The following is a 24452-nucleotide window of genomic DNA, read 5'->3' on the forward strand; positions in this document are numbered from 1 at the left end:
GTCTATAATATAATGTTATGTTTGGATCATAATTGATCATTAATAGCTGCAGAAAGTACTTTGTGGACTTTATAAAATTTAAGGACTATAATTTATTGAGAAAGGAAGAAGAGATGAGAGTAGGTAGGGGAATAAGAGTGAATTTGTTTACGTAAAGTGAAGAAACCACTCAGCCTTTCCCTCTCTCAGAAAGGCCTTAACCCCACAGCCATTGAGCACCTTATATGCCCGGTGCTGCAGATAAGAAAACCTAGTCCTTGTCCTCAAGTGAGACATACAACTATCATATGGATATTTAAGTTCTATAACAGGGGATGAACAAAAGGTTACATAACTATTTAAGCTCTGTGACAGAGCGGTAAACATCCAATTGAATATAGAGCCCTAATTTTATGATAGAGGGAAGCACAGAGCCTGTGGGAGCCTAGAGGAAGCCTTTAATCTAGTGAGCAATTAGCCAGGTTTTCCAACAAGCAACAGTTACTGCACTTACCACCAGTTATTTAAATATAGAGATTCTAGGGGACTCAGAGATGTCCCCAGATCTCCTAAGAAAGAAAGCCATGAGTTCATCTAAAACCAGGAACATTGCAATATGGACTGGCTCTGGCCTTGGCACAGAATGTGGTTATGAAGGGTGAAAATGACTATACTTTTAAATATTTTCCCCTGTAATAAAATAAGCATATCTTATTTTATTTGCTTTATTATTTAAAACTATGGCAGGTCCTCATAATGTCATTTTGTTCAACGTCATTTTGTTATAACATTGATGAGATGCTGCAGGAACTTAAGTCTTGCTTATATCAATTAGCCTGTGGTCAAATCAGTTTCGTTTCAAGCGTTTCACTTAAAGTCACAAGAACTACCAATGACTTAAAGCAGTGGTTCTCAACCTTTCTAATGCCGTGACCCTTTAATACAGTTCCTCATGTTGTGGTGACCCCCAACCATAAAATTATTTTCGTTGGTCTTAGGCGACCCTGCTAGCAGTTCTCAACCTGTGGTAGCGACCCACAGGTTGAGAACCGCTGCTGTAGAGCCTAAGACCATCAGAAAACACAGATATTTACATTAGGATTCATTAACAGTAGCAAAATTACAGTTATGAAGTAGCAACAAAAATAATTTTATGGTTGGGGGTCACCACAACATGACGAACTGTATTAAAGGATCGCGGCATTAGAAAGGTTGAGAACCACTGACTTAAAGTGAGGAATGACTGAATTGGCACCAACATTTATTGATCACTTTCTATTTTCCATGTGTTTTCACATCTATTATTCTATTAAATCCCACAACCACTCATAGGAGCTACAGTATGTTTCTGTTTTACAGTGCTTACAGTTTCCAAAATTACTGAGGTTCAGTAAGCTAAGTAACATGCCTAAATATCAAAGCTAGTGATCCTAACCTAGATGGCACCTCATTGTATCCCCACAATATCTCTTTTCTTGATATAGATATTGACCACATTTAAAGGAATTTCTTGGCAAGGTTGTGCTTTCATTGAATTTAACTGGTAAATTTGAATTTCACAGGGAAATGAATTTCAACTTCTCTGAAGCTTCATGAAAACAATTTATGAATAAATTTAAAAAGTTGTTTTAATTAATGACAATAAGTCAGGCCAAACTGGTGATGCACAATTCTGAGACACCATTCACAAAGACCAGAAGGTGGATGTTTCCTAAAGCAATAAAACAAACATGAATATAATAGTTTATTGCACGTTTACAATACTTGGCGACTTATAAAGGATGTTCATAGTATTTGAGCTTTACAACATCATCGCTATTATAGTGTCTCATTACACAGAAGAGGAAATGAGATCCAGGGTGGTTATATGGTATACCACTTTATGATATTTTCAGGATTTTAACCTCATAAGTACTACTTTAGTATTCTTTCCTCTGCTTCAAATGAACCTACATTGTTTTCTTCACTGTGAACATTTTTTAAAATTTTTTTATTTTTTACTTTTTCATCAATGTGAACATTTCTTATTTCTAGGAGATGCCAGAGCCTTTACAAAGTCTCATATTGGTGCCCCCCATCCCGCCCCCTGCCTCATTCTTGTTCACTGATTCTCCAGAGGGATTTCGAGAACCTCCCTAGAACCAATGACATTTAAACATATTTGGTAGACCAGCAAGAAAAGGAAGGGAGAGGAGAAGATACTGGGACCTGATATTGAGGTAGGAGGCCAGGGATTTAGAGAGTTCAATGCCTCAGGAAGAGCAGGAAGTGTGGGAGGAAAGATGGGAAGAGGTAACAGAAGCACCTAAAATCATGTGATCAGGAAAAAGAAGGTGTGGTCTGGCCTCTGAGAAGATGTAAAGAGGTAGCACTCTCCTCTCCTATCACTTCCAGAGGCTGAGCCATACCCATGCTGAGCCCAGGCCAAGAAACTGGGCCTTTGAGATTGCTCTCAGATTTGGAAATTACTTCCATAATCAGGACCTTAACTTCCTATTGCCACCCCGAATACATAGAGATATCATTCGATAATCACCGCCCAGAAACACAGTTAGTGTACTCATTCTTGTGCCATATAATCCACACCTACCACACAAAGGAAATGTGTCCTGCGGACAGTGGATGGTGAGGGCCTGGGGAGGGGGGCAGAGGTGGGCTGGAGCGGGTCGATGGGGTGGGGGAAGGGAACATCTATAATACTTTCAACAATAAAGATTTTTTAAAAAGAAATGCATATATCTTTGAGCAGTCCAACATTTATAGTTTTATCAGGCTTCACTGCAAGTGGCATTGAGAAGAGCTCTGAGAACAGGGTTTGATGAAGGAAAGGAAGAGAGAGAATGAGATTAGTGAGAACATCAGGTGGGAATCAGTCAAGAGGTACCTATTCACTAAGAGAAAAATGGCAAGACCCATGACCTCTAAGTATCACCTGCATCAACAGCATGACTAGAATTTTTCAATTTCCTTTTGTATCTCAGTGTAGAAGAAGAGAATATGAGCAAAAGGAGAGGAAGATACAAGCATTTCAGGAATAAAAGATTCATTTTTATTAGAAAGCATAAGAGTTCAAAAAATTAAAAATAAAAGAAATGTATCCTAAAGTATATGCACCAGACATATGCCCTAAAATACAGTATTCACAAACACTGCATACACACACACACACACACACACACACACACACACACACACGTGTGTACATACATATCCTTCAGACATTACATTCCACCTACGTGTGACTAAAGACACATGTATCACACAAAATGATTTCATATCACAAATACTATGCACAACAGGCGTATGCCCAAAGATAAACATCACATTGCCATCCTAATACCATACATTCCATACACTCATGCATATTACATATTCTACATTGTTAAAAATATATAATATTTTACATTCTACATATTACACTCTACATTTTCCATATTACAAATATGAAGAAAAGATAGAGGCAACATTTTCATCCGATACTCATAAAGATATTGTTCAACATTCTCAAATAGGTGCATATCACATACCAACTAACAGAAACCACATAAACACAATAAATGTGCAATCAGATCTGTTATTCATTAAATATATATATGCCAAGTCACAGCTATCACACTCACCAACTGCACAACTGGCCCATTTCTTATGTATACAGATACACTCACACACACCACACACACACTAAAAATCACATACACCCACATAAATATACCACACTCACATACACCCACACTCACTACCACACTCAGAATACACAGTACTCTTATGGAAAAGCAATCTCCAGTAGGGCCACATAGATGAGCATTGGCAGTTTCCACATAAATACACCCACATGCATACAGAAATGTAAACACTTCATGTGAGCTATCTCATCTCCTGTTACCATCTCCCTCCCCTCTCTTCAATTACTATCACCTTCCCCCAACCCCCCAAAAAACTGCATAACCACTTGGGGTTCAAAAAAGAAGCTTTATGACCAAAACAGTTTTAATGACATGAGTTCATGGGAGCAATAATAATTAAAATCATATATCAAAACTGGAATTATCCTGAGCTGTGGCGTTTATAGCCTTATTGTGTAAAAACTATGTTTTCTAGTTGGAGGAGGGAAATAAGGCAAGGCCACCAGAGCAGAGACACTAGGGTAACCATTCTCCAGGATGGCTGGTTCAGACTGAGTCATAAGTTCTCATATATTGACACATTCCTAGAAACAGAATTCAAGATCCATTTAGATAACTAAATGACAGCCCAATGGGATGGATGATCCAATCACCAAGACAGTGAACAGGATCTTTGTCCTCCCATATTTGGTAGGAATTGAGGATACTGGGAAGATTAACCTGCTCACCTGCCACCCTGTGAGAACATGTGGAGGACCCGTGAACGGATCTCCTTGGTCTTGGCTCCATAGACAATAGGGTTGACCACAGGTGGTAGTAGAAGATAGATATTAGCCATCATCACATGGAGCAAGGAGGTAGGGCCACCCAGCCTATGCACCACTGAGAGCCCAATGAGGGGTACATAGAAGACCAACACAGCACAGAGATGGGAGATGCAGGTGTTGAAAGCCTTGAGTGCTGCCCCCCGAGAAGACAGCTCCAACACAGCCCTCAGGATGAGGATGTAGGAGAAGCCAATGAAGAGGGAATCCACACCCATGACTGAGAGGATGATGAAGAGTCCATACACTACGTTGACCGTGGTGTCAGTACAGGACAGCTTCATAATATCTTGGTGCAAACAGAAGGAGTGTGTGACAGTATGTGTTTGGCAGTAGGACAACCGCTTCAGGAGGAAGGGCAGTGGGAAGAAGAAGGCAAATCCCCTGGTCAGGGCAGCTAGTCCAATCTTGGCGACAGTAGGCCCTGTGAGCACAGAAGCATGGCGCAGTGGGTGGCAGATGGCTACAAAGCGATCAAAAGCCATAGCCAGCAGAACAGCTGACTCCATGGCGGACAGAGCATGGATAAGGAACATCTGGGCCAGACAAACATTGAATTCAATCTCCTGGATGCCTGTCAGGAAGAGGCTGGCCATCTTGGGCATGGTGACAGAGGAGAGGACTAGGTCAATGGTGGAAAGCATGGCCAGGAAGAGGTACATGGGCTCATGCAGGTGCCTTTCTATGCGGATGATGAAGACGATGGCCAGGTTGCCCAGGGTGGCCAAAGCATACATAAAACACAGTGGGAAAGCCAGCCAAAAGTGAGTGTTAGGTCCCAGGCCAGGGATGCCCACCAGCAGGAAGTATGCTGGGTGGACCACAGTTTCATTTGGAGTAGCCATGACAGGACCTAAGAGCTGAGGCTTTTGCATCCAAGTCCAACGACTATAAAAGTGAAAAAGAGAAACATCCTTCAGTTAGTGGCTCAGCAGAGAGAAAAAACATAAGGACAGGGCACTGAAGTACTGAAGTAACAAAGAGAAAGACTGAGTATTTCTAGTACACTAATTCTGAACTCCATCTTCCCTCTACTCTAATTCTCCTTGTGCATCCCTCCCTGGAGGTCCCATTAATCTCAGTGTGTGATGACGCACTCAGAAAGCATATTCAACAGCTCTTAATTTCCAGAGCTGACCAGGGGCACTGCTCTTGGCCACTTCCCCAACAGAGTAGACTGCCTTGCACAGAACCTCCCATCTACACTAACCCCAGCTCTTCTAATGCATGTGGGGTTAGGGTTGGTTTGGATCCAATCTGTAGTTGACTTTAAGACCACTTTGATCTGATTTAGGGCAGGAATCAGGGGTTGAGTCTGGGACTGGATTTCAAGAGACAAATTTTTATTTAGTCCTGAGCAGCATTTCTCAGACTTCCCTGATAGCTTCATCTGAAGCAGTTACTGAGAACTTACCCCCAGGTCCTACTCCAGAATTTCCAGGAGAGGGATCCAGAAATCCAGTTAAAAACAACAACAACAACAACAACAACAAAAGCCATTATACCCTTCTCCCAAGCTGGTTTGTTTTTAATCTGAGAAGTTTGGGAAAAGCTCATCTGGAGTTCTGGGGGAGAGAGGGTGAAAAAAACCTGTTATTTCTAGCCCGAAGAAAGAACAGACTCAAAAAAAAAAAAAAAAGGAAAAGAACAGACTCTTTCATCAGGATTTCTCAAGGCCCACATAACAGTCAGACCCAGATTCTGCTTGTCTGGGGTGTAACATGTAAACCAGATGCACCTGAGACATGAAAAGAACATCAGTCCATGTGGCTGGTGGTGCTATCTGGTGTCCACATGCACACCTTTCTCCCTCCACTACTCTCCCTCGTGAACCCATATCATCCCAGGCTCAATTTCTTTTCTATACACAGACGACTCTATTTTAAGCCTCTGTCCTGAGATCCAGACCCATATAACCTGCTGCCTCTTCATACTTCTACTTGATAGCCTATCCTCATATCCATCTTGCCCCAAAGAGGACCTTTTCTGAATGGAAACACTCTGTCACTCAAGACATCCAGTCCCATCTAGTCCCACCTTGATTTCTCCGCTCTTTCACCTCCAGGTGTGATTTTGTTTTCCAATGAATCTATTATGACTTTTCCCCTTATTTAACACACCCTCCCTCTCTCCCAACCTCATTACATCATCCACTCTGCTCTGATTATGAAAAGTGCTTCCTATCTCACCTTCCTGACTTTAAACCCACTCTGTGTCAATCTACCTTTCACATCACTACCACCTACACAGCAAACTTGCCATGTTCAGGCTTCTAGTTAGCAAGTTAAGGTGACTCCCAAAGCCTTCAAGATAGAGTTCAAATCACCTGGTCTGCACTAAAGGCCATTCGCAGTGTGACTCCAGCTTACCCTTCCAGCCATCGGTTTCCTTCTTCATTACCAATCACCACCACCACCACCACCACCACACATATTTTTCCTGGGTAAATAAATTTCGCTTGCCTTGTTTCTTCAGTGAAGGGTGGGAGGCTGGAACTGGGGAGTTGAAAGTTCGGAATAGGTCTCACAGTGGTTTGAAGAAATTTCTCTTTGGGTAGGTCCCTGAATAAGGTCTGGAATTCAGGCCTCTGTGATCTGGGAGGTGTAGGAGCAGGCAGACTCTCCAAGCAACCAGGCTGTCTCACAAAGGCCAGGCTTCCTCAGAAATGCCTCCTATCCTACAGGTCTCTGTGGCAAGCTTCACCTACCCTACCTGAGCTGAGCCTAACGCACTCCCCTACAGTATCTCTGTCCAAAGCCACCGCCCATATATAGCTTTTTGGGACCCTAGGGAGTGTGAGAGATAATGAAGAGTGAATTACTCCAGGCTCCCTGGGAGCCATGCTCTGCTCAGGTGCCCCAGGAAAGCTGAGCCCTGAGTTCTACCCAAAGGGGCTGCGCTCTGTTACTATTCTAAGGCCAGCTCAGAAGACTAGAGGGAAGGCAAGTGCTGTAGGTTGGACAGAAGAAAAGGAATGACCCACACTGAAAAAAAAAAGGAGCTACTGGAATGGCAGAGTGGGCACACACTAGAAAACACACAGACAAGGATATTGTTACTATCCAAGGGTATCCAGAGCTGTGTTCAGGCAGCTTCTCACTTCTTGATACTGCCCTCTTGTGGCAGTCTTGGGGAGTTGCAGCCCCTTAAGGTCCTGAGGAATCAACTCATTCCACAGTACTATGCTGCCCCTTAGCTCTCCCTTTCTCTCAAGACAGCTTTCTTCCTTGAACCACTAATCGTCCCGCTTCAGTTCTGCAGCGCGCGTGCCCATACACACACACACACACACACACACACACACACACACACACACACACACAAATGAGGCAATGTAGCATGGTTGTTTTTATATGTAGGTCTCTCTGAGGAAACAGACTTGTGTCCAAATCCGAGCCCAACCACTTACTAATGGTATGACCCCCCTAGCCTCAGTTTGAAGAGAAAAATAAAAGAAAATACTAGCAACTCTCCAGTGAACGTTTGTGTTCATTATTATTATTCAAAACAACTGGAAGAGCCACTGGCATAGGAGAAAATCCAGTTGAGATAGTGCTACAACAGCCAGAGGAAGAAAATACATTGGGAAGGAAGAGAGGGCAGCAGTGCAGAGGCTGCGGAGATATCAAGCAGTTTATAGACTGGAAATAGAGAAGGTCACTGGTTAGCTTGGGATAAGTGTGAGGTCAGCTGGTAGGAACAGAATCTTGAATGAAGTAGAGTAAGGAGTGTGTTGGGAAGAAATGGAGAACTTGGGTGTAGATAACTTTTTAAATAATTTTGTACTTGAAGAGAAGCATGGAAATAGGCAATGTGAAGAATTGATAGGTCAAAGGAGAGTTTTTAAAATGTGTATTTTGGAGATAGAAGAGATTGAACACAAATGTCAACAAGATGGAGTTAGTTGAGAGGCTCTCTGTCCTTTACTTCTCACATTTCTAGTGGAGTTCTTCAAGGCTATGACCCTGGTCGACCCTCTGTCTTTTCCCCTCCACATGGTAACCATGAGTAGAGTGGGAGCAATATCACCTGCTCCCATAGTTTTTATCTCCCAAACAATTCAGACCAATATCCTGAACTCAAGGCATGGCAATATCTATAGGACATCACCATTTAGGTGTCCCTAAGGCACCTCAAACTCAGCACCTCCAACTAAGCTCATTATCTCTGGTCCCCAGTCTGTGCCCCAGTGTGTGTGTTTTGTTCCTTGTCACAGAAATGATTCTGTTGCCCAAGCCAGAAATCTAGAAACCATCTTCTCCACCTTCTTCCTGTCTCTCTCTCACCTCCCTCTCCAAACACATCCAGTCAAGCACCAAGTCCTTTTCATACAGGTGGCCAATAGACATATGAAAAGATTCTCAGCATGGCTAATTGTTAGAAAAATGCAAATTAAAACCACAATGAGACATCACCTCACACCTGTCAGAATGGCTATCTTGAATAAATCAACAAACAAGTATTGGTGAGGATGCAGAAAAAAAGGGAACCCTTGTGCACTATTGGTGGAAATGCAGATTGATGCAGCCACCATGGAAAACAGTATGAAGGTTCCTCAAAAAGTTAAAAATGGATTGCCTTATGACCCAACAATTCCACTGTAGGGATTTATCAAAAGAAACACTAATTTGAAAGAACATATGCAACCCTATATTTATTGCAGTGTTATTTACAATAGCCAAGATGTAGAAGGAACCCAAGTGCCCATCAATAGATGAGTGGATAAAAAAGCTGTGGTACATATATAATGGAATATTACTCAGACATTTAAAAAAATGAAATCTTACCATTTGCAACAGCATGAATGGCCCTAAAAGGTATTGTACCCAGTGGAATAAGCCAATTAGAGAAAAACAAATGCCATATGATTTCACTTATATGTGTAATCTAAAGAATAAAATAAATGAGCAAACAAAATTGAAACAGACTCATAAACACAGAGAGTGGACCCAGTCCCCCAACAGTGAACTCCCCCTACCAGAGGGAAGGGGCCATTGAGGGACTGGGTGAAAGAGGTGAAGGGATTAAGAAGTACAAATCGGTAATTATAAAATAGTCACAGGGATGTAAAGTATAACATATGGAAAAGAGTCAATAACACTGTAGTAAATATGTATGGTGTCAAGTGGTACTGGAATAATCCAAGGGAACACTTTGTAAAGTATATAATTGTCTAGCCACACCTGAAACCAATACAAAATGGTATTGAAATTATACTGCAATTGAAAAATAATTTTAAAAAATCATCAAGTCTTCTTTGTTTTCCTCCTGGATAACTCGTGAATTAGATTATTTTTCTCCATCTCCTTTGTCTTCACTCCAGTTCAAGCCAAAATAAGCTCTTGCCTAGATCATTAGAATAACTCGTTCACTGGCCAGCCTCCCTGAATATTTTTCCTACCAATTCACTCTCCACACTGTGGCCAGTGCGACCTTCAAAGCACAAGTCAGTCTGTAGTACCTTCCCAGTGACATAGAATGAAAAGTTTTGGTAACAACATCAGGCATTATACTTCTTAACCCAGCTCATAAGGCCTCCATGAGTCACCTCTGTGTATGTCTAAAGCCCATCACCAGCAAGTCTACCTGCCTTTTGCATACCAAGTCCCAGATGTACCAAAATTATCCCACGGCTACAATGTGCCAAGCCTTCTCTCACCTTTCAGCTTTCACATATTTTTACCCATGGGAAGGACATTAATTGTACTCCCTGTTCTGATTAATACTTAGCCTTCAGGTGTCTGTTTAAACATCCTTGCTTAAGGAGATCTTTCCTGACTTCTAATCTTGATGGAGCAGGCAGACTCTCCAAGTGACTATTCTTTTCCTTTTGTTTAACTTAAAGCATTTAACATTATGAATTTAATTTTTTTCATACCTCTGAGCAATCTTATCCTCCTTTTTGGTAGGGGGGATGGACACTGATGTGCACAGTTAAAGGAGGAGGTTTACAGATTCATTTTTAATTCCCTCTTAATGCAGAGATTATTGGTCTTCTTGTTGATGTTCACTCATAACTCACATTTCTATTACTTCAATTGAGACATGTTTAATGGGAAGGTCCCCTTACATTTTTGGTAGCAACATCAAGCACCATGCTGGTTCCATTTTTAAATGGCTAATTTCCAAAGGAACGTTTCAAGCAGTGTTTTACTTGTTACAGTAATAAGAATACTGTGTAAGTTTGATCATGGTATGGCTTTTAAAATAATACTCTATCCCTATATTTTTGTTTCAATATTTTCACAAGGCAAGGATGCCCACTATCACTATCTCTTCTATTCAACATGGTATTGAATATTCTAGCCACAGCTATCAGACAAGAAAAAGAAATAAAAGGCATTCAAATTAGAAAGAAAGAAGTAAAACTTTATTTGTAGATGACATAATACTCTAGTATAGAAAACCCTAAAGAGTCCACCAAGAAACTATTAAAATAAATGAATTCAGCAAACTTTCAGGATACAGAATTAATATATGAAATCTGTTGTGTTCTATACATAAATAATGAATAATTAGGAGATATTAATAAAACAATACTACTTACAATTGCATCAGAAGCATAAATACCTAGGAGTAAATTTAACCAAGAAAGTGAAAAACCTATACTCTGAAAACTATAAGATATTGAAGAAAGAAATGAAAGAATATACAAATAAATGGAAGAATATACCTTTTCATGGGTTAGGAGGATTAATATTATTAAAATGTCCTTACTACCTAAAACAATACATAGATTCAATGCAACCCCTATTAAAATACCAATGGTATTCTCAGTATTAAAACAACTAATACAATAATTTATATGGAACCACAAGAGACCCCAAAGAGCCCAAAGAAATCTGGAGAAAGAACAAAGTGGAAAGAATCACACTCTCTGATGTCAAATTATACTTCAAAACTACAATAATCAAAACATATGGTACTAGAAGGAGACTTGACTTGGGGTGTGGTGAATACACAATACAATCAATATACAGATGACGTATTACAGAATTGTGTACCTGAAAACTATATAATTTTATTAACCACTGTCACCCCAATAAATTCAATTTTTAAAAAGAACAGTATGATTGGCATAAAAACAGATACAATGTATATAGATCAATGGCACAAAAAAGAGAGCCCAAAAATAAATCCTCACTTACTAGTATATGGTCAATTAATCTATGAAAAAGGAGGCAAGACTATACTGATACAATGGAGTAAAGACAGTCTCTTCTGTAAGTGGTTACTAGACAGATACATAGAAAAAATGAAATTGAACCACTTTCTTATGTCATATACAAAAATAAACTCAAAATGGATTAAATAATTAAATGTAATACCTGAAACCATCAAAATCCTTCTATCTATAGGTTTCAGAATTCCTCTGCTGAATATTTTGGTACAGATTAATTATCAAGGTCCCTTTTTACTTTATTGTGACCTTCCCAGAATTCATGAGAAGCACCTGTCCATTTTATCTTGCCAAGCCTTGAAACTGCTGGATTTTCTGCTTCGTGAGTAAAACTGGCCTTTTTTTCTTTTCACCTTCCCCCTTCCTTTTCTGCATTCTCTCCTTGGGGAGGTTTTAACCATTTGCTCTCAAGTGTCCTTGTCTGGGAAAAATAATGGCTTGTTATTTATAAACTGACTACAAATTGCCCACATTGTTTGGCCTTGTTTTAACTTTCCTGTGTTTCCCTATTCCACTTGCCCTGGAATTTTCTGAGCTCCTTACTGCCCTGTAACACAACCAACTTGATCCTGAGCTCTTTAGGAGCAGAGGCTGTGTGACTCCGTTGTAATCCCAGCATCCAGCACAAAGTGTTGCAAAAAGTTGATGGTCAATAAATGTTTAAAGTGGCTTGTTTCAATGAACCCACTCCCTATTCTGTCATGGCAGCCATTTCTCCAGATTCCGGTGAAACAGAAGGTCCAGCTCAGACCTCAGTTACCTCTTTTCTTCTTTTGTTGCTCCCCCATTTGTTTCAGGAATTTTCTGGGCCTCACCCTTCAGAATTTCAACCATGTCCTGGGTCCTGACATTGGCCTGAGGACCCAAAGAGTTTAAATCCAAAAAAAATGGAAATGAGCTTCAATTGGAGGATTTCCTTATTTTCCATGTAGATTGGATGTGCCTTTATCTGCTTATTCAGTAAACACCTAATTAATATCAGGAAAAGGACAAGGTGCAGGGAGTCCAAAGAAAAATCCAATTCACTCCCTTTAGAAGCTGTATGTCTGTGTCTGGGTGAAGGAGGGGTATCAGTTGTTTAATAAAATTTTATTTTAATTTAATTTTTTTTTTTAATGACAGTTTGTGACCAAGGATCCATTTCACTTTCACTCCAGCAGCTCCCAGTATCTGCTTCTAACTTGAAGGTGTGTTGCAGCAATAGTGATGAACTGTGCCTGCTAAAATACTCAGGAGGGGGGGTTATAAGAACCCAGTATCCGCCGCCTGGAGCCAGGAGAGGTCGCTTATCTTGCCGGAAACTGCAGAGCTCAGCTACGTACCCAGACCTGCGCTAACTCGCGTCATTGAACCAAGCAAGGCTGATCTCACAGGTTGGTGAGTTTAACACAGGAAACTGGCAAATGAACAGCATTAGGTGTCGTCACCCGGAAGGAACAGCATCGCTCAGGACAGCCGCTGGTCATGGACGTCACTGGTTCCTGGGACCGGGAACCCACTGGGCCTCTGCTAATACAGAGCCTGGGCGCCCGCATCCCAGAGCCGCACCCTTCGATTCGTCCTGGGACTGCCTCCTGGGCCCGTTCACAGTTTTAAGGGGCTCTGAGCTGGGGACAGGGACGCCAACATCGAGATAGCAGAGAAAAAACAGGCATGCCCAGAGGTGTGCCGAGGCCCCGTCCCCTCCTCTGATTGGCTAGGGTTGTCCTGATCCCTGACTGTGATTGGCTGCTTCCACAAAGATGCCTCAGGACGAATTCCGGCGCCGGGCCCTTGCCCGCCTCTCATTGGCTCCGGCCCTGTGGGCGGGGCCTGAGGGCGGGCGAAGGGCCGAAGAGCCGGCGAGAGGCCGAGGAGCCGGCGGCCGCGGGGACCTTCTGCCCACGGGCGGTAAGTGCTGCGGTCCAGCCGCTTCTGACGGTGCGGACACTCGGCCGTGGGAACCTGGCATCTCCACTTTCCGCGGTCGCCGTGGGGCGCTGGTGCGGTCTAAGGGGGAAGGTGGGTCGACAGCCGAGCCTCTTCTGAAGTCAGAGGTCCTGCGAAGTCTCCTCACTGCCTCTGTTCTGGGGCCCTGCCCGCGCGCCCGGAGGCCCTGCCCCGGCCCTGGGGCCTAGGGTTTACCACCCCCGCCCCTCCGCTCGAACCCGGAAGATCGCCGCCTCCACGCACCCCTCACCCCACTCAGATCCCTCCTTGCAAGGCTTTTCCAGGCTCTGCCCCCTCCCTTCAAAGGTCTTTCCCAGACTGACTCCCCGCCCTGCCAAAGGCAATTTCTGAGCAATTCAATGTTTAATAAAGTTTTGTCGGAGTAATTTATGTAGAACAAAGGAAACAATGAAGCAGGTTTTATATCCTAAGAGTAATAGCTACCCACCTCTAAATCCTTTTTACAGAGGCCATCGCTTTTAACTTAAGACACTACTAAATCTAAATAATATACTTACACCGCATTTCTTGATTTATCATTTTGCTCTTTCTTTACCTCCCGCCAGTTTTCCATTCTATTTTTTTTATTATTATTCTGTTGATCTTTGTAGCTTTCAATCATAGATCTCAACCTGTGTTGTGGTAGCTCTTAGTGCCCCTCTGTTTTAGATGAAGATGTTGACACTTTTTCCACTTCCAACCTAGGATCAGCTGGACCTCAACAGTTGGCATTTAATTCTTATATATTAAAAAAATATTGGAGGCATTGTTCTTAGTCTTGGGGATATAGGAGTGAACAAAATTGATGATGTCACTATCCTCTTGAAACTTCCAGTGGGCAAGTAAGACAATAAACACATACCTGCCAAATGATGTTAAGAACAGGATCATGGAGAAATCATTTCAAGCTGGGAGAACAGCGGGAACCCAGGTGGGGTAAAATGACCAGGAACGTCTGCAGGGGGTTGTAGGAACGTGTGGAAGTTTCTCTCTTTGCTTGACTGGACACAGGAGCTGTTTCAAGGATGAAGAACAGGAGCTTCCTGTTGGACTGGGTGCTGGGGAACCAGGATAGGCTCTTCAGTGGGCTAGTGATTTCATAAAACTAGGTTTTAGGATACTAGATCCCACAGTTTGGTAGTGTTAGTGGGGGGCAGGGGGGAAGGGAAGCAGGAGACAGGGAGGCCATTGAGAAGGCTGGACCTCCTGCTCGCCTTTAACAGCGAGTCCTGCAAAATCTACTTACTGCTTCCTTACCTCCGGGAAGACTTCCTGGACTACTCGAAACCACAGTGATTTCTCTCTCTCTCGAATTTTTATCCTACCTTGAAGCTGGAGAGGTTAGTAATTTGCCCAAGATAGAATGGTGGGGCCCAGGACCAAACATCTGTCAAATGAGAACAGTAGAATAATGGTTTCTCCTTAAGGTTGTGAAATAAACTAGCCCATGTAAAATGCTCAGGATAGTGTAAGGGCTCAAGGAGTGCTTGCTATTATGATTAACATATGCTCTCGATTTTCTAACAAATTATAAAAGCTTATTGAGTGTAGGAACTATTTCCTGTGTCTAGCTGGTTTATTTATTTAAGAAATATTTATTCAGTAGTAACTGCATTTCAGGTACTGTTTAGGTGCTGAGGGTACAGCAGTGACTAAGACCAACATGGCTCTTCCATTTACAGACTCTAGCTGCTAACACAAACTTGCAAAGTGAACGAGTAAATATTGCCAACCGTGCCAAGAGCATGCCATTGGCTGTGTAAGTTACATACCCATAGGTGGCCCTGGCAAAAATCTCAGGTTTCTTGCTGGGTAGTGACTTCATCGTATGGGTTTGATTAACATCAGATGACCTTCGTTTTTATCTGCCAATTGAGCATGTAGGCAATGGGTTTCTGGCACAGCCTCTTTTTGCCCCTTGAAGTATATAAGTATACATATAAATATACCAGAGGGTGAGACTAGGGGTATTTCTGGCCTTATTTTAGGTACTGAAACATCCCATTTTTGTGACCTCGTCCAAGTTCCAGAGGAATAATGCTGATTTGGAGATCATGATTGAGGTGGGTCTCATGACCCCAGAGGAGGTTCAGAGATGACTGAATGAATGGAAAGTGAGAATTCCCATCATTCGCTTGCTCCAGCATCCCCAGATGGCCCTCTGTGGTGTGAGTAATGTGGCCCAATCAGAACTTCAGTTGGGAAGGCCAGTGCTTATTAAACAGGGTCAATAAAGGACTGAGGAAGGATTGAAAGGAGAAACTTGTTTTTTTTCCACACATGAATTATCCCATTTATGGATCCCTTTGTTCCTCTGTTACGTTTTCCTCTTATTTGTTTTTCTTTTCTTCTTCTCAGCCTTCAGCACCTCCGCCTGGTTTTGTTCATGTTCCGAGGAGGGTGTGAAAAGGAGCCATGGATCCGGCAGCACTGGTGGAAGCCGTCGTGGAGGAACTGGCCTGTCCCATCTGCATGGCCTACCTGAGGGAGCCTGTGAGCATTGACTGTGGCCACAGCTTCTGCCACAGCTGTCTCGCTGGACTCTGGGAGGTCCCAGGGGAATCCCAGAACTGGGGTTACACATGTCCCCTCTGCCGGACTCCTGTCCAACCAGGGAACCTGAGGCCTAATTGGCAGCTGGCCAACGTGGTAGAAAAAGTCTGCCTGCTAGGCCTGCACCCAGGAATGGGGCTGAAGGGTGATGTGTGTGAGCTCCATGGAGAACAGCTAAAGATGTTCTGCAAAGAGGATGGCCTGATCACATGCGAGACCTGCAGCCGGTCCTCTGAGCATGAGGCCCACAGCGTCGTGCCCATGGAGGATGTCGCCTGGGAGTACAAGGTGGGAGGCTGCCTCTCACTTGGCTATGTCTAAATTAGGAACTTGACCAGCGGCCCCAGAGATCAAATGAGAACTGATTCCTTTGGTCCTCATGTCCACAGAGCCGTGGGACCTGATTCAGTGAGCCACATCTCTCCTTGCATCTATGACCTCCTTTGACTTCCTTCCCTCCCACTTCCATGCCCCATCCCCAACCCCAACATGGCTCAATGCCTAACCCAAAGATGCTTCCTTACTGAGAATTTGAAGGAGACGCAGTATCGTTTAGCTGGAACTCTTGGTGCCTTGAATGAATGTGGTATGGGGTAGTCAAGGCTACAGCTACCAGAAACTGCAAACCCCTAGCAATGCCACAAATAGTCATTTGACATTGTGTGAGTCACTTTAACCCCCTCATTTTATAGACAAAACTAAGGCTTAGAAATTTGAGATCATAATAATTGGTTTTAGAGCTGGAAAAGACTATGGCCGAGACATTTATGTTTGACTTTTCGTTAAGTTAGTTAAAGGAAGATCAAATGATACGACTCAGGTCTTGCTCTTGGGCCAGTTTTCTTTCTCCTCTTTCAGGCCTTTTTTTGGGGGGTTGGGGGGACTGCAGGGGGAGTAATCTCTGACACACCTGCTATTCCTTTTTTTTAATCTACCCTCATCAACTTCCAGCTTCTTATACTTCTCTCAGTTGTCCATGTTGACATATCTTTACAGAATCATTATGCCAATGACTCTGATGCAATATTGGTCTTAATTTTCTTTCTGGAAGTTGAGATTAGAAGGTAAGAGTGTAAAACACATCCCCAGAATTAGCTGTTTTTCTATGTGAGAATTTCTATAAAACTAAAAGTATTTACTTGCTCATTTTGTTTTGAGTATTAGAATAGAGAGGCAGTATCACAGAAGCATGTTAAGTCCCAGCTCAACCAGTTACTAGCTGAATAGCTTTGAGTATGTCTCTCTCTCAGCATCAGTTTTCTTATCTGTACAATGGGGATAATACCAGTCTCAAGGGGTTGAGTACTGAATGTATATTTAGTACTGAAGCGTATGTGTGGCACTTGGTAACTTTTTAACAAAATGGTTAATATCATCATCAGAATACTGTATGCTTTCCATTAGTAATCTTTTGCATGAGTGTTCTAGGATAGTGCTTCTTACCTTTAATGAGCATTTGAACCACCCCAAATTCTTGCTAAAATTCTAATTCTAATTCAGGAGGTCTGGGGTGGGGCTCCAGACTCTGCATTTCTAACAAGCTTCCAGGTGGTGCTGATGCTGTCGACCCACTTGGCCCACACTTTGAGTAGGAAGATTTTAGGAGACCCCAGGGTAATGTAGAAGATAAGTAAAAGATGCATGGATAGGAAGTCCAAGGAGGCCTTCTGGCAAGCTTGAAAACAGACATTTTCTTAGAGACTGTGGGAGTTGAAATGATTCTCAGAACGAGAGCTACCTTGGATGTCATGTGGGCAGGATTCCATTCCCTCTTTGGCATCCCTTTGCTCCCAGCATTCATTCTGGCTCATCACCTGAGGGACACTTTTTTCCCCATTACCTAGCAAGCCTCATTATCAAGCCGGCTGAAGTTTTTATCTCTTTCAGTGGAAACTCCACGAGGCTTTGGAACACCTGAGGAAAGAGCAAGAAGAGGCCTGGAAGCTGGAAGTTGGTGAGAGGAAACGAACTGCCACCTGGAAGGCAGGTTGCCGCCTGGGGAAGGAGTTTGGGTGGTTCCGGTGATGTCCTGGAGCTGGCCATGGTGACTTCCTCATCTCTATAAGCAGAATGTGGGGACTGAAGTCAGAGCCAGGGATCCTCATGCCAGCTTCCTCCACAGGTTGTGCAGCCCTAGGCAGGCCATGTACTTCTCATTCCAGTTTCTTGATTGTGATGTAGGGTAACCTCTGGCCTAGTGCCCTCATATGTCCTCATGCACACCTCACATACACTGGAAGATCGCCTCTGAAATAAATTTGAGGCTGTAACTACCAAACTATCAGAACTTTAGATCAACAGAAGGTAACACTGAACCAGTCAAAAACAACATAGTGAACTGAGATAATACCAGTAAGAAGCAAAAACATCTACCAGTGTAGTTGTTACCTGCCTTAGAGGCTCAAGTGTAATGCTCTGGTCATTATTTTGAAAATAGCATATACTATTCTGAAAATAGGAAATAGTCTAGAGCACATAGTACCAAAATAATATCCTGGGCCCTACTGGAATGGATAAGGATAGGTAATAGGGCCCCAGAAGCATGTGAGAACAGAAGATAAGAAAAATAGTAGCCTTTAACTTGGCCTCTACAGTGCCAGGCATACAGTTGGTACCAAAACATTCCAGAGAGTGTGTGTGTGTGTGTGTGTGTGTGTGTGTGTGTGTGTGTGTGTGTGTACACGCACAGTCCCTGTGGCCCTTGCATGAACAATATCAGTGCTTTTCTCTGATCCTGGCTGTGCAGATACAGGTGGAAACCCGAAAGCAGAGTATCGTGTGGGAGTTTGAGAAGTATCGGCAATTACTAAAGCACAAGCCACCAGGTCAGCAGCTGGAGGCAGAGGCAGCCTCAGCTCTCGCCAGCCTGGAGCGGGAGGAGAGGGAGACGAGACAGAAACTGGAGCTGAATCACGATGCGCTCATCCAGCAGAGCCGGGTCCTGTGCCGGCTGATCGCAGAGCTGGAAGAGAGGTCTCAGAGGCCTGTCCGCTGGATGCTGCAGGTGAGTGCATCCGTATCCACCCCCCATCCCGGCACTTCTGCCCCTGGTTGGTTGGATGACCTGGCCCATTGTAGGCAGGTAGGTGGGGCGGTGTTCAGGCAGCTCTGCATTCCTACTCCTTTGGGCAGATTGTTGAGAGTCAGCCAGTCCAGCTCAGCCTGTCCTCCCCTCCCATAGGCTTCTCCCTTCCACCTCTGCACACCTTCTCTCCAGCCTTGCTCTGCGCCTCCCTGGCCCTTAGAGAAACCCCCTCCCAGCGCTCAATGTCTGTCTGGTCCCTCCAAGGAACAGCAGATACTCATGTGCTGCACTTTTTTCTCCTTTTAGGGCATTCGGGAGGTCTTAAACAGGTACGTTCCCATCCCTGGAGCCCCTGGCAGACCCAGGAGGGGCCTGGCCAGAAGTGGGGAAGGAGCAGAGACCCATGCGGCAGAGAACCAGGGGCTGCTCCATAATCTTCTCCCTCTTTCCTTGCATTGGCCAAAGAAGCTTTATTCACCTTTCTTCTTTGTATTTGGTCAGATTCATTTCAAGTGTTACCAATAAGAATCTCAGAAAAGTTATAAAATACGTGGTTTCAAATAGATCTCTCAAGGAGGGAAAAACACTACAGACGTGTCCATTAGTCTCTAAGCTCTGAGTGTGGCACACCTGTTCCTCTCCCCGTGTCAGGTGAATGATCTGTCTGTGCCACAAACCTTCCTCTCAGTCGAATAAGCATCACAGCTTTGCCTGGTGATGCTGGGGAATGGCACCTCCCTGCCAAGCCCCTCTTCCCTGTACTAAGGGAAGGTCCATGTGGCTGAGCTAAGACTCCTTGACCCTCCTCTATTAGGAGCAAGTCTTGGAGCTTCCAGCGGCCAGAACCAGTCTCCCTGGAACTGAAGACAGATTGCCGGGTGCCGGGCCTGAGAGAGATCCTGAAGACGTATGCAGGTAATGAGTGCTGGGGGAGGTTGTGATGGGCAGTGGGAGGGGCCCCGCCCAGAAAAATAAAACGATTCGATGTCTTCTGAATACCCCAACTAGCCCCACTGCCACCCTTCACTGAGAAATCGGGGCTGTATTTATCAGGGAGACCTCGCCCATGGCCCCTCGCTCTGTACCAGCATTGCCAACCAGGATCTTTGTCCCTAGCTGATGTGCGCCTTGATCCAGACACTGCTTATTCCCGCCTCATCGTGTCTGAAGACAGAAAGTGCGTGCGCTATGGAGACACCAACCAGAAACTGCCCGACAATCCTGAGAGATTCTACCGCTATAACATCGTCCTGGGCAGCCAGTGCCTCTCCTCAGGCCGGCACTACTGGGAGGTGGAGGTGGGAGACAGGTCTGAATGGGGCTTGGGAGTGTGTAAAGAAGATGTCGACCGGAAGGAGGTGGTCTATTTATCCCCCAACTATGGCTTCTGGGTGATAAGGCTGAGGAAGGGCAATGAGTACCGGGCAGGCACTGATGAATACCCGCTCCTGCCTTTGCCAGTCCCTCCCCGACGGGTGGGTGTCTTCCTGGATTATGAGGCCCAGGACATCTCCTTCTACAACGTGACCGACAACGGTTCCCACATTTTCACTTTCCCCCACCACCCCTTTCCTGGCCGCCTCCTGCCCTACTTTAGTCCTTGCTACAGCATCGGTGCCAACAACACCGCCCCTCTGGCCATCTGCTCCCTGGACGGAGAGGACTGAGACCCACCATCAGCCAGAGGCCCCGGAATTTCACCTGGGCCCGGGGGTCTTGCAGGGCCCCGCCCCTGACAAGGGTTCCCTTAAACTGAGTTGAGCCTAGAATTTGGGATTCCTCTGCCTAGCCTAGTGGTCTGCTGCTCCTCAGCCCACGTCTCTCACTAAACCACTCATGTGAGGGACGTGAGGCTTAGTCACATGAGCATTGTCCCTGTGAGGGAGGCATGACAGGGCTGATGGTGAAGATCCGAGTGACTCTCACAAGGAGGACTTGTCCTTTCTGTAGCTCAGGCCCCTCTTTTTCAGTCCCTGTTGGTGCCATAACTCAGTCACGAAGGACGATGAAGTAGATCCAGCCTTCTGGAAACCTGTTGGCAAAAAAATCCTGCTCACATCCAGAGTTGGCTGTTCTGGAGAGGCCAGTTGGAGGAGGCCTCACCTGAGGTTTGCTGCCGATGAGCAAATGTTTGAGCCCTGCTCTCTGACCTGCAAACTAGAGACATTCATTGCAGATTGTCCAGACCACTCCAGTGGCCATCCCCCTCAGCACGAGCTGGGCACACCACTGTCTCGGACTCCAAGGAGACCTGTGTCCTGGCTCTGCCCTTCTCGCTGAGTGGCAGGATCAGAGAACCTGTGAGCCTTGTTTTTAGTTTCACTTTATGGATGAGAAAACTGAAATGGCCTTAATAGAGCAAGTTATTTCTCACAGAGCTATTGAAAGAAGATTGTAGAGATTATAACGTATTTCTCACATTTGAATGAAACAAGATTGGCAAGACTCGCTTCTCAGGTCACGTGTCTGCGTGTCATTCATTACATTTGGGTCTGAAACTTCCCACCCGATTGAAAGGTTTCTCAGCCTCTGGAAAAATGGGTGGAGTGGCTGTATACTCTCCTACCTCACAGGGTTGTTGTGAGGATCTTGGGTCCATCCCATACTTGTGTTCCTTTCTCAGGGACAGAGGAAGGCAAGTTGAGAATATTGCCCATGCTACCTTCCTATCTCACATTCTCGGCCAGCATCTTACAGCAGGGCCTCTGTCTCAGGGCCTCTCCTCACAGTCTGGAGCTCTTTAGACAGAACGTGGCCCTACCAGGGCAAACTCTGGACTACTGTAACATACTGTGTATCTGTTGTACGTTTGTCTCTTGTTTGGATTAGAATTGGGATTGTGACCACAGGGTAGAGACGAGATAATTTAAAATGAAAAACAGAATGCCCAGGAAAAAGACTCACTCGCCCACAAGCTAGTTGAGCTAAAGTTTAGATCTTTTTGTGTCACAAAGGGAGTCTGAATCGTTCTGGTAACTACGTAACATTCTCCCTGCCTTTGTCTTCTCTAAATCTGTGGCAGAAGGAGAAATGGGAGGCAGTGTGAGAGAAAGAGTAGCACTAGGCACAGAAAGCCAGTTTGGGAGCTTAATATAGTGAAGGGGAACTTAAGACTGTGTATCTGTGCTATTGACATATGAGGGATTGCTGTGTGTGGCAAAAATAACTCACTGCAGGCCTTATGAGTGTGATGTGGGAAGGTTGCGTCTAGAAATGAACTGCAAGACTAGCATGAAGAGTAAATGGCTTTGCCTGTTGCGAGAGGCTACAACATATACATCACATATCGTCACCATGACTAAAGACACGACTTCTGATGTACTTTAGATGTGAAGGTAATGATGTTGGGGAAGGAATGAGCAGCAAAGAAGATAGTAGGTGATGTATGGACAGAGGCAAAGTAATTCCTAATTAATGTAATAAATAATAGCAAAAACTGCCTTTCTACTTTAATTGTTAGTAAATGAAAGAGGTAAAAAAGGCCAAAATGAATAAATAAACTCATTCTGCCCACCACGCTTCCAAGTCACTTCTTAAGCATTAGCAGAAGGGGAATGGACTAGTAAGTAAGTCACAGACCTGGTCTTTGCAAAGTGCTGAGCTGACCTAAAGTAGAGGGGCTGTGTGTCTTTGTGGGGAGGAAAGTGGTCCAGAAGGGGAAGAGGCAGGTAGGCAAGTAGCCATGTGGAGGGTAGAGTGCCTGGGGAATTGTTTATAGACTTGAGAAATAGATCTGTAGGAAGTGCTTCCCATTAGATGTCCATAGACACTTAGCAAAAGAGGCTGGGGAAAAGTCAATATTGTTCTTTTACTATTGTTTTATTAGGACAATCCTTGAATGTTCAGAGAAAAGTTGATAAGTTCATTCAAACCTAGTATGAACTAAGAAGTGGGATGGCTTAATTTGTTAAGTACTATTTGGGGGCTTTGGGTTTTTGGTTTTGGTTTTGTTTGTGTGTGCTTTTTTTCATTTATCAGGTGATTTTGGAGCTATGATTGCTTGTTAGAAGAATTACAGGTTAAGTGATGTCACGTCATTTCATATTTTCTGATAGTTAAGACCAGGCAAGAAGATGGGAGTTTTTAAGCATATGAAAAACCCTTTTCTTCAGGGTATTTATGTGCACTTCTCTTCTAAGAACCCCATGAAGACAGGACAAGACCTTATTTGTCTGGTTCACCATTGTACCCTCAGTCTAGCAGTGAGTGTGTGTGTGTGTGTGTGTGTGTGTGTGTGTTGATAAACAAATGAGGGAACTTTCAATCTTATTCCTAGAATGAAAGCAAAAATAAGCTCCCCTTGCCTCAAAGGGTCATGAAAGACTAGATGATGTTTAGTTCTAATCTTATTCAAAAACTAATTTGAGGAACAATTATAAAAGTGTTCTGGAAGGGGAAGAGGCAGATAGCCATGTGAAGGGTAGAGTACCTGCATATTCCCTGAAAATGACTACCCTGGAACCTCCAATTTGATGTGATAATTCACCACAAGGCAGGGTTCAGGCATGAGATTTGCCTATTTTTATTTTACTGACAGAAACCAAGGGGTGCAGTGCCTGAGCCTTGAAGGGAAAGGCTACTAAAATGGTGAAGTGCTTGAGTTCTGCAAAAGAAAGAGACAGAGGGCAAATTGGTGGGTTTACAACCCACAGGAAATATAGTCTACCTTTTTTTCAAGCAGGATTGGTTGTAATGTCTTAAAAGCAAACATTGAGAGTGCTGTGAATCACAGGCACTAGTTAAATGAGCACACACTGCTTCATGTGATAGGGTAGGAGTTGTGACTGAATGTATTGGGGAGAGCACGGGATTTTCTGTTTGGGGAATAGCCATGGGAGGGAACCAGTCCACTTCCTAAAGTATTCAGTTCAATAAAGAGTTGAGTTCCAACAGTGGATCCCGGTTTCAGGGAATATTAACGGGAATGAGACAAAGCTGCAGGGTAGGTTTCTAATGGAAATGCTGTGAAGACATTTCTGGTTTAGGTGCAAGCTAGACTGTGCCTTTGTTGCTTTTCATCAGATACTAGTCAATTCTTTGGTTTGCTTATGAAGAAAGAATAGTGTGACTTTTCAAAATAGAAATCTTATCAAATATGCTTAACCACCTCATCTTGATTTGTTTTTATATTATGGGGTTGCAAGAGGCGGAGAATTTATTTTTACTACTCTGGGAGCTCAATGCATTATCAGATTTTTAGAGGCTGATTTCTGCTCCACTGGTATTCAGAAACAGAATATATCCTAGTAGACAGTCAAGTCTGATTTTAGCAAAAGGTATGAATATAGCATGTCTGTTTGGAAGAATTATCACATGAATGATAATTATAAGACTGCAGT

At 43.9% G+C, this 24452-nt stretch overlaps 3 protein-coding genes across 7 annotated transcripts in view; 1 reads left to right on the plus strand and 2 right to left on the minus strand.

Moving 5' to 3' along the window:
* LOC307110130 (uncharacterized protein) overlaps positions 1-24452 on the minus strand; it is a gene marked incomplete at its 5' end in the record, with an annotated part of 46998 nt that overhangs the window by 10876 nt on the left and 11670 nt on the right. The window lies entirely within an intron of this gene.
* Positions 4327-5339, minus strand: LOC307109542 (olfactory receptor 51D1; the record flags this gene model as incomplete). The annotated part of the gene is made up of 1 exon (XM_079788354.1): positions 4327-5339. Exon 1 carries the CDS (start codon positions 5299-5301, stop codon positions 4327-4329), a length of 975 nt encoding a protein of 324 aa, XP_079644480.1. The 5' UTR covers positions 5302-5339.
* On the plus strand, positions 12791-23860 carry TRIM68 (tripartite motif containing 68). Of its 5 annotated transcripts, XM_079788344.1 has the most exons (8): positions 13476-13496; positions 15560-15703; positions 15894-16376; positions 17976-18071; positions 18835-19092; positions 19420-19442; positions 19928-20028; positions 20230-23859. In XM_079788344.1, exons 3-8 carry the CDS (start codon positions 15951-15953, stop codon positions 20778-20780), a joined length of 1455 nt encoding a protein of 484 aa, XP_079644470.1. In that variant the 5' UTR covers positions 13476-13496; positions 15560-15703; positions 15894-15950; the 3' UTR covers positions 20781-23859. The 5 variants fall into 5 exon arrangements, with proteins under 5 accessions (XP_079644469.1, XP_079644472.1, XP_079644470.1 ...); XM_079788343.1 differs by lacking the exon at positions 15560-15703 and having other exon boundaries at positions 12791-13496; XM_079788346.1 differs by lacking the exon at positions 15560-15703 and having other exon boundaries at positions 13325-13607.

The sequence above is a fragment of the Cnephaeus nilssonii genome, assembly GCF_951640355.1.
Source record: "Cnephaeus nilssonii genome assembly, chromosome: 13".
Classification (NCBI taxonomy): Eukaryota; Metazoa; Chordata; class Mammalia; order Chiroptera; family Vespertilionidae; genus Cnephaeus; species Cnephaeus nilssonii.